The sequence below is a fragment of the Heloderma suspectum genome, chromosome 3 (genome assembly GCF_057233095.1).
Source record: "Heloderma suspectum isolate Gila_16-S chromosome 3, 16-S_ref, whole genome shotgun sequence".
Classification (NCBI taxonomy): domain Eukaryota; kingdom Metazoa; phylum Chordata; class Lepidosauria; order Squamata; family Helodermatidae; genus Heloderma; species Heloderma suspectum.
Window position 1 is genome coordinate 91,349,015 of NC_139460.1, and position 10,544 is coordinate 91,359,558.

Here is a 10,544-nt window from a genome sequence, read left to right on the forward strand (position 1 = left end):
TTGCTTCTCTGAAGGTGCAATCCTATGCATGTTTAGACAGAAGAGAGTCCTACAACTCCTAGCATTCCCCAGCCAGCACCCTGAATCATTTTTTATTACCTTTACTACATCCCAGTGACCTAAATCTGCCTTGATAAGTTCTTTACTTTTTTTTGCTATAAACTTCTTTGTACATTTGACTATATGATCTAAGGATGCTAAATTTAAATGAACTAGTTACACTAAGTCAACAAATCTTATACATTTCTCACAAAGGAGTGTGCTGCTACTGAGGAAAATGAAGGCTAGGATAGCCCAATAAAAGCTACTTGCTGCTTAGAAGGGATAGGATTCTCATTCTACTTTTGGGGAACACAGGAGATTCTTGGGGTTTACAGTGGCAGATAATCCATCACAATCTGAATAGTACAAATATACAGATATGTCACAGTCCTCAAGTTTATATTTCCAAGACCACCCTCAGTGCAAAGTAGGCTGTTCCTTCACCCATCCCATCCCCTTCATCACTCAGTTCTAACCAATCAATCTGGTACTTTCAGAAACAACAGATTTTATTTTAAAATGGGTTGCAGATAACTGAGATGGGTAACAACAACAGAAGGGGCGAAAATGTATATTTATTTCTGAGTCTCATAGGAAGAAGGAAAATTATTTAATGCAAAAAGGCAAGGCAAAGGAATAAGCTTGGTGCTTTTTAAAGAGATGGTTCCTTAAACAGGTTTTAGATTACACAAAGACACCAATTAAAAATGGAAGAAGTCCTGCATTTCAGTTATTTTCAGTAATCAATTTTAACTTGTTTAAACGAAATTTTAATCCTGTATATAGTAAATTTACTCGGAGGCATAAAGGATCCTGGCAGTTCAGTTCATCTCAATGACCTAGAATGAATAAGTGCTTACTCTATTCACTAGTCCAGTGGGGCAGAGGAGGTTTCTCCAAATAGCTTTAGGGATAGAAGGGATAAGGGATGCTTCACAATGTTATGTGGCAGAAAATCTGTTTTCCACTACAGGTTTGCATAGTGGACAGGTACAGCCAGTTTTGGTTACCCGGCACATAAAAAAAAAAGGTAAAGGTGTCCCCAACTGGTCGTGTCCGACTCTAGGGTGTGGTGCTCATCCCCGTTTCTAAGCCGAAGAGCCAGCGCTGTCCGAAGACGCTTCCGTGGTCATGTGGCCGGCATGACTGAACACCGAGGTGCACGGAACGCTGTTACCTTTCCCGCCAAGGCGGTACCTATTTATCTACTTGCAATTTCTTGCTTTCGAACTGCCAGGTTGGCAGGAGCTGGGACTGAAGACGGGAGCTCACTCCGTCACGCAGCACTCGGGTCTCGAACTGCTGCCCACATTAACACTATTTTGTCTCAAACACATTGCATTTTTAAATTGACAGGTAAATTGTTTTTATTTATTTATTACATTTCTATACTTCCTATTAGCCAAAGCTCTCTTAAAACCATAAAAGGCAACACAGTAAAACACAATAACCATACATTCAAAACAGAATAAACCCAAAGTGGTAAGCAGGGTAAAAGCCAGCAGCAGTGCAAAGATCTAAAATTGCACTAACTGATCATGGGCCACACTGGTTGGGTTTGATAGGAGTTGTAGTCCAATAACATCTGGAGAGCCACAGGTTTCCCACCGTGACATAGAAGGTGCAGAAGATGGGAAGCCAAGAATGGAGATGTGGCTGGGGATGGTGGAAGAATGCAGAAAAAGGAATGTGGGAAATTCTCTCCCCCGCTCTGATGGAGGCCAGGTGTGTGGATCAGTAAAAGAATGGAACCCTGTAAGCATGAGCTCTGGAGTAATTAACAGTGGAATGGAGCAGAGCCTGGGAGGAAGAGGGAATCTGCTGCACCAGGAACGGTTTTACTTTCCATATGTCTGCTCTCACCCCCTTTTCACCTCCTTGTGTGTGGATTCCATTCCCTTGCCTTCTGTGTAGGTTGGACAGATCTGGATCATGAGCCCACTTTTTTAATACCTACTAATTTTAAAAATAAAAATAGACAACTATCAAGTTACGCAATAATTTCACACACTTATATGCCAGGGGTAGGCAACCTGGTGCCCCCCAGATGTTTTGGATTACAACTTCCATACCTGATCACTGACCATGCTGGCTGATGGGACTTGTAGTCCAAAACACCTGGAGAATACCAGATTGTCTACCCTTGCTATATGCCATAAAATTTGTCTTTGAATTTAAAAATGTGTGTGTGGGGGGGCGTTGTTTGAGGTAGCTCTCAGAAACGAGTCTTGTTTCTGATTTATATAGACGTGAAAGTATCAAAGATGTATCAAAATGTATTTTGCCCTAATGTTCTGCCTTTATGATACCAACATGTAGAAAATTCTGTTCTTTCTCAAAATATTGCCCATTATCCAGAACAGACATTTGATATAGGTATTGCTAACAGACTTTTACATACTGCATACTCCTTCCTAAAGAGAAGGCCTGGCACATAATGTCTTTTTATGCTAGGTATAGATCTTTTCCTTTTTATTTGCTCAGGCCTTTCATATCTTTTACAGAGCAATCTATGCAGGTCTACCTAGAAGTAAGTACCAGTTTTTAATAGGGCTGGCTTATGTGGGTATAGACTAAGCATACTCTCCTGGAAGAAAACACCACTGAACTCAATGGGACTTACTTCTGAGTTCAATGGGGCTTACTCTCAGGTAAGTTGGTATAGGATCACAGCTACAGTCTGTTACTCTGTTTTATGATGGTTTTGCTGCTCCACCAGAATTTAGGGTTGTATCCAGTGTTAGTCCTACTCAGAGTCGACCCAATGAAATGAATGGGCCTTAAGTTAGACTAACATAGAATACAGCCCTAAGAAATTATGTAATTCCCTTTTTGTTTTAAAATAATATAAACTGCTCCAGGCTGAAGATTGCCCTATTACATTTTTGTAATAAATAATTTTTACAGTGCATATCACTTGTGAGGAGGATGGATGCTGGTGCGCTTTCATTGGGTTGAGGCTAAGTTTGGGAGGGCTGCAATGGTCGCTTGTCTAGGAGCTTATAAAGATCGATATTTGTTTATTCTAAAAGGGGATTATGCAAATTCACAGAGGTCTTTCAGTAACAATTAGCCATGATAGATAAATGGAACCTCCACATTCAGGAGTAAACCTCTGAAGACAAGAAGCTGGAGACGAACATGCCTCCCAGAAGCATCAGGCTGGCCACCATTGCAAATAAGATGCTGGACAGGTCAGTTCCTCTGTCAGGCTCAAAACAGCTCTCCTTAGTACTTAACCTGCTACCAGCCCCAGAAGAGAGACAGAACATGGCCAGGGGAGGGAACGAACTGATTTTGACAGTGTTTAGCCCTCTACTCCAACCTCCTCTGGTATCACCTGATCCACCCACAATTTGTACTGCCACATTCATTTTTCTCTCTCTGACTCGGTGAGGCTCCCAAGCTTAACACTGTGTTGGAGAGAAAAACATGAGCATAAACCCTGTGTGAGCCAAATGACAGCAGAAGGGATGACAGGAAAGGGGGGGGGAACAGAAGTCTGTGAGTGAAGTCATAAATGAACATGTTGCCCAAAATAAAATTAATATATTACACCTAGATGGAGTATTTCAACATTTGTGACACTGCTAAACTTTTACAGCTGCTGTTATCAGACTGGCTTTTTAATCCCCCCTCGATATTTTTAATATCTTAATTTATTTGCCAGGGACACAGGGCCAAATTCAGATATACTGTAGAAAATGATCACACCACCTTTATTTTACAAGAATATACACGAATAATCACACTGACATCAAGGCTGCATGACTGCAGAAAAGGTAATGAACACAGGTTATTAACTTGCACTAATCTGCTAATTGGTACATTGTTTTTCAGGCAAAATAGAAGAGGAAGCAGATCTGAGAAATACAAAAAAGGAGCATCAGAAGAGCCAAACAGTGAAGTCATATCTGAATATAGCTGAGAAAACGTGGACAGTGAGTAAACAGTCTAGCACCAATCCCAAAACTGTGCAAGACTTAGTAGAAATAAACATATACAAGTATTTGTACAGTTAAAGACAACAATAAGTTTAATTTATTTACATCAATAATGCAGGGGGGGAGACTATGAGTGGATTAATAAATATCTATACCTGAATTTGTACAAGCAGAAAAAAATAGCTTCCTGTTTTTGTTTTACTTATTTAACACCATTGTCTTAATTTTAATTCTGTATGACATGCATGAGAGTATTTTGCAGGGTCCTTGGCTATATTAAATAGTCCTATAGCGGTCAAACCCACTGATCCCAGGAGTGTTTTAGGATGATAATTACGATGTTATCCATGCATCTTGGAAGTCAAATGCATTAATAACCAAGTATTTTCATGCACCTTTACCAGTGAAATCTATTTGACAAACATGCCACCCCCTTTACATCTAATAACAAGAGTGGATTGAATGTGCTTAACTAATACCAGCAGTAGGAAGTGATGATACTATGCACTTACCTTGGAATAAATCCCAATGAACTCAATGGGGCTTATTTCCAAGTAGGCATGTCTGTGATCGCGCCATGTCTGTGATCGCACCATAAATGTACTTCGGAAATAAGTGTTTTTCCTTGAAAGTCACCCCATGGCATCAGACTGAGTAGTTACCATAAGCCAGAGCACAAACATGTATTAACGAGAAAATAATAACATTCAACAACTTGAAATAAAAGCACAAATCCCCTGCTAAATATCAGAGAACTGCATTTAACAGTGATCCCACCCTTAATTCTATTCTTCTGGTTCTTATAAGCTACACATGACGGGGCACGGTGATTGTTATTTTTGTTATACAGTAAAATGCAGCCCTCAGAAAACACCCCTGACCAACACAGCCACTTTGGGAGGATCTCTACTCAGGCTCTTTTATCAAAATCAGTTCAATGTGGTTTTCACATTATATTTGCACTCATTTTCAAATAACAGATACAGCCTGTGAAGCAAGTCTCTGCCAGCCTCTGCATGCGCATGCCACGGGAAAGAATATTCACCACTACTCCTTGTAGATAAACGGACTGGGAAATGCAAAACCCGACGAAACCCTACGTTTAATATAGAAAGTCTTCAAGAGTCACAAGTCCCCCATGATTAGCTACATATTCTAACACCTGGCCTACTTCAGTCACGGTGCATAAAGAATGTTAAAAGGGCAGGTTTATTTTAGTTTTCGATGCAGTTTGCTAATGCGGACATTAGGCAACGTGCTCACAGAAACAGGAGTTGTTAGCTATTACGACGAATGGCGGCTTCGTGTGAATGGAGCCCGAGGGCATGGTCTTGTACATGGGGCATAAAAGAGCCGAAGAGACGGGCCCCCCGGGCGCCACAGGGCCACTTCCCCCTCCGCATTTGAGGGGGGCGAACCCGCCCCCTGGAGCTCGCCCCGGACCAGCCTTCCCCAACCGGGCGCCCTCCAGTCTCGCTGGACTACCGCGCTCATCAGCTGGGAGCGATGGGGGCTGCAGTCGGACACATCTGACGGGCGCCAGTTGGGGAAGGCTGCCCAGGCCGCGGCAGCAGCGCGCGGGCAAGCTCCACACGCCCCTCTCGCCTTCCATTTGCCAGCCGCGTGAGGCGCGGACGCGGTGACAAGGAAGGAGCCGTGTGCCCGCTCTGCCCGGCAGGGCCGCCGGCGCTCCCCACAAAGGCCGGCGCTCCTCACCGGGCGACGGCTCCTCCCGCACCAGCCCAGACGCGACCCCTCCCAGGCCTGGCGCGGGTCCGGGGAGGGAGGCCGCGCAGGACGGGTGACGACAGGCAAGGCGCTGCACAGGGAGCAGGAGGAAGAGGCCGGCTGGCTGGGCCGGGATCCGGGAGCGGCTCCGCCGGGTTTTGCCTCGGACCCGCCTCGCCCCCTCCCCGGCGCGCGCGGCCGCTGGCGGCTGCTGCCTGTAACAAAGAACAGGCGGCGTGGAGGAGGCGAGCGCGACGGAGGGGAGGGAGGAGCAGGCGGCGGCGCGGCCGGGCCGGGGGCCCCGCCACGCCGCCGCGGACAGCCCCGAAAGCCGGAGGAGGGTCCTGCGCAAGGAGCGGGGGCAGCTGCCGGCAGCGAGGGAGCGGCGCGCTGCGAGGCGGGGATTTGCATTACCTGCTTTTGGAATGTCCGCACCCGGATCGAATCCGGACTCCGGGTTCCGATCCGAGCCGGAAGCCACGCGCCAGCGGAAGCTGGCTCTCGACGCTCGCGTGGCACCATGGGGATCGTAGTCCGGGCTGGGGGCGGCGGCGGCGGCAAGGCCTGGGCATTCGGACCAGGCGGGTGGAGCGACAGCCGCCTGCTGAGCTGGAAAGGAGCGGGGGAGTTCCGCGATAGCAGCCGTGATTGTGTGAGGGACATGGCCGTAAGCCGCACACAGATGGCATGGCCGGGCGCGGGTGAGATCCTGGCATCAGCACAATCGGTTGGATGCAGGCGTACTTATACTTAGAGTCCACCCATTGAAATCGATGGGACTTACGTTAGAATGGATCTCCTCTTAAGTATGACAAAGTCTGGATCCAGCCCCTTCTCGCTGCTTAGTTGGCCTGTGTTAATTAAAGACTTCTTGACGCCCACCCCCAATTAGCAGTGAATGTCTGCGGAGTGCCGCCCCCCCCCCCCCCGACTAGAGCACGATTTAAAACACATCACGCTTTTCTTTTAAAGACTAGAAGTGCTGCGTGGCATTCAGAACGGGGACGTCGTGCAACCTTCGTAGGGCTGTAACCACGTGAGAATGCACATGCTGGATTGGATGCCTGCCTGTGACCTTGCAGCAAAATCTCACGGCAAGGCGCTCAGAACTACGTTTGAATAGGCTTTCCGGGTTCACTGAAATACTACAGTAGACACACGCGCGCGTAGCCCTCCGTGGGGGCTGCCGAAAAGTACTTTGACATGGCAGCGCCCCAAAGGGATGCTGTAATGTAACCTTTACCGCATGTACTCCTGCATAGCCATAACAGCCTCCCAGCTCGCCCTGAGCCCGCGTAGGCGAGGCTTTTCCTGTTGCTGACGCAGGCAAAAATGGTTGTGCGAGTCAGTGAGGATGAGGTAACATAGGTAACAGCATCTGCTGAGGAAGAGTATCAACTGCAACCACTATTTTGCCCTCTTCATTAAGCCAAACAGCATTTTATATCTTTATGCAAATACACAGACCAGCTATTCCTGAAATCCCGTATTTCAGACACTGGAAACCACAAACTGTCCAAGAACACACTTGTTGTGGAAAGTCCGTATTGCCTTATGGTGTTGTTTTCTCAACAACCTCCACATTTCTGTGGATGAGGTGGTAAATTATTGTGAGATGATATTCACAGAATGATATTGTTGGAGTGGACCCAATGGCCAAACCACCCCTGCCGCAAGGCTTGCAGCAAGATTTGGGTGTGAAGGCTCACTGAGATAATACAGTGACAGAACTGCTCACATGATAAATTCTGCATATTATGCAACAGTTAAAGGGCCAAGAGCCCTCCTGGAAAATAAGGTGGCAGTTCTCAAATTCAGTGCACAAGGTGCGACAAGCAGAGAATACACATGCTGTCTCCCACTTCATAACAGCACTAAAGCCAATACACTCTTGTTTTGCAACATTCTAGAGCTGTCCTAATAATTGACTGGCAAAATGGCCTGTGACTAATGCATACTTTAGATATTGGTCTGAGTGCCTATGTAATAAAATCTCAAAGGGAAGGATCACAAATTGCACAAATCTATTACATAATCTAAGCCTGCACAATTTGAGATCCAAAGTGCCAAATGGAGCTTACTAGATAGATATGGCATGACAGCTTTGCACCCACTATTTCTGCAGGCGTCAAAAGTAGCAGGCCACTATACATGGCTGGTGAGCTGCGTTCAGTTTGTAGGTCGCTGACCTAACATAAGGTGTACAAGCCATAATCTCAACTGCAGTTTTACTTTTTCACTCGGCGCACTTCTCTGGGTGGTTAGAAGTTCCAGGATAGTACAGGGTTTAGTTTCCTCTGGATCAGACAGCTATGAAGTTTAGGGGTTTATGTGATTGCTTGTATTTTTCCTAAATAAAACGAGTATAGTGGAGGCAAATTCCAACAGGAGTTGTTGTTGTTGTTCAGTCGTTAAGTCATGTCCAACTACATAGTCACTAATTCTACATCAGATTCCTTGAGAAGCTGTTGCAAACCTGCAAGTCTACATACTCCATTTAGCTAACTCCAGCTAAACTCCTGGCTCCCCATTCAGAACTGCAAACTTCTTCTTTTTCCCACCTTCCTGCAGAGCGCTGGTCTCAGCTTGCACCCCTGCAGGTAAATTGCCCATTCAGAAAACCAGTCACAGGGTTAAGAAACATTAACATTGTTTGGTCAAATCCCTGCTCACTTATTCACAGTGATCAAGCTGACCAAACTCAAGCCATTATAATACATTCCTGGAGAGTCATCCTGTGAGACCTAAAGTCAAACTTCATTAATATTTTTGTCAGAAAATAATAAACACGTCAGAAAGAAAGTAATATGTGAAGCTTCCCTTGGGACTGGGGGACAAACTACATCTTCATTTTTATTTTAAAGCAGCAATGGAATGATTCACATTTTATCAAGGCAACGATGCTAGGAGAGAGGATTTCCTGATTTAAATTGTTCTCTCAAGCTGCACTTTGGCCTGTAGAGGAAAAAATACAACTGCGTTCCCTGCACCACACTCTGCTAACTCAACAGAAATTACTTCACAATGAATTAATGTTTTAAAAATGACACCTAGAGATGTACCTGTCAAGACAAAAATGTGGTGGGTTCCATATCTCCCCCCACCCCACCCCCAAATTTGGAGCTTTGATTTGCACATGTAAGTATGTTATGAGCCTGGAAGAAGCCTATTCTTCATTATCATTTTACACACGTGTTTGCTTAACCGTATATATTTCATATGAGAGATAAGATGGCTCTTGTAAGATGCTGGGTTGTGTCCAATGGTGTCACTCCACTACTGCAAAGCTTCAAGTGCTTGCAGAAATCCTGGGTTATATTCAATGTTAGTCTAATTTAAGTCCCACTCATTTCAATGCATCTGTTCTTAATTATGACAAACATTGGATACAACCCTATTTTCAACCTTGTGCAAACCAATACTTTGATTCTGCTTGCATGTGCCACTTTACAAACTGTTTTGTAATTCATTACAATTTCTTTTGGCTAGGTGTTGCTTGAGTTAGTTCTGCTAACAGTGCACAAGTAGAAAACACTGCTAGCTCTTGTACTTTCCTGCTCGCCTAACATTGAATGCAACCCACAGTAATCAGATGAACCAGTTGAAATGAACTATTTCTATTCAGAGGGTTGGATCTAGAGTTGTACTTAGCCATTACTAACTTTTCATATTTATTTCAATGGGACCTAAATGCAATTAATTTAGTCTGGATCTACAGGAAGGCCTGGTGTGCTATGGTCCATGGGGTCATGAAGAGTCGGACACGACTTAACGACTGAACAACAACAAACTTGTAGTGAAGATTGACAATGCAATCCTAGATATGCCTACTCAGAAAGAAGACCCACTGAGCATAATGAGGCTTACTTCCAGATAAATAGGATTGCATCCTTAAGGGCACAATCCTATGGGGATAGGTGGCCGCCTCCGAACTCGGAGGTGACCGACTGCCTATCTAGTGCAGGGCAGGAGAAGCACAGAGGGGATTGTCCCCTTCATGCTTCTCCTGCCCTGCATTCGCAGCTAGACAGCTGATTTCAGCTATCTAGCCATGGGAAGTGGGTAGTGGGGGTGGTGGCGGCCGGACAACACATAGGATGTGTCGTACAGGCATTTCTGCCCTCCCCGCCCCCAGGAACACCCCTTTTACGCCACACTGCGCTGCTCTTCCATGTGCAGAGCCATTTCGCACTGCCTACGAGGCAGCACGGGGGGGAGGTCGGTTCCTGGAAACCGACATATCCTATGGTTGTCTAGCCATTGACTAGAGGCCATAGTATTGCTCCCTAAGTCTCTGACCAGACCCGCTGGTTGGCTTTCCATCAAGAACAGAACTTGCTTCTAAGGGCTGCTATCTAAAATTCCAGTCTGGTGAATGCATTCAGCCATTCTAGTTTGCATTCATCCCACAATTCTTAAGATTTATCAATTAGATCTTTACAGTCCCCAAACATATTTTTCTTTGTGTTCCAGCCTGTTCTCATGTCACCATACTTGGGCTATGGGGAAGGAGATGCCTCAGTACAGAGTTTTACTCAATTTTACTTGCTTCCAAAAGTGGAATACTCTTGCAGGTTGAGAGTAGTTTTGCCATCATTAAGTAAAGAAGCAATATAAGTTCTGCTCTTGTGTGTTGTATCAGGGTAGAGCATGCTCACCATCTATAGAAGTTAGAAGACTTTACACAGGGTGTACAACATGGTAGGTACAGAGGAGATCACACTATTCAGCAATGCCTATGCTACAGCCATGGTCCACAGAAATCTCAAGACAGCAATGAAAGCACGAACTGCAGGGGCAGGAAGGAAAGAATTGCATTTTGTTATTTGA

At 45.3% G+C, this 10,544-nt stretch overlaps 1 protein-coding gene across 5 annotated transcripts in view; it reads right to left on the bottom strand.

Moving 5' to 3' along the window:
• PRDM15 (PR/SET domain 15) overlaps positions 1-6,264 on the bottom strand; it is a 61,446-nt gene extending 55,182 nt beyond the window's left edge. For 3 of the 5 annotated variants that reach the window (XM_084843789.1, XM_084843787.1, XM_084843785.1), the window contains exon 1: positions 6,129-6,263. In XM_084843789.1, coding sequence (XP_084699915.1) covers positions 6,129-6,236 — 108 coding nt within the window. In that variant the 5' untranslated portion in view covers positions 6,237-6,263. Of the gene's footprint in view, positions 1-4,498; positions 4,637-5,702; positions 5,722-6,128 lie in introns of those variants that run through there. The other 2 variants (XM_084843790.1, XM_084843788.1) reach the window with 2 other exon arrangements.
• Between the last annotated feature and the right edge of the window lie 4,280 nt (positions 6,265-10,544).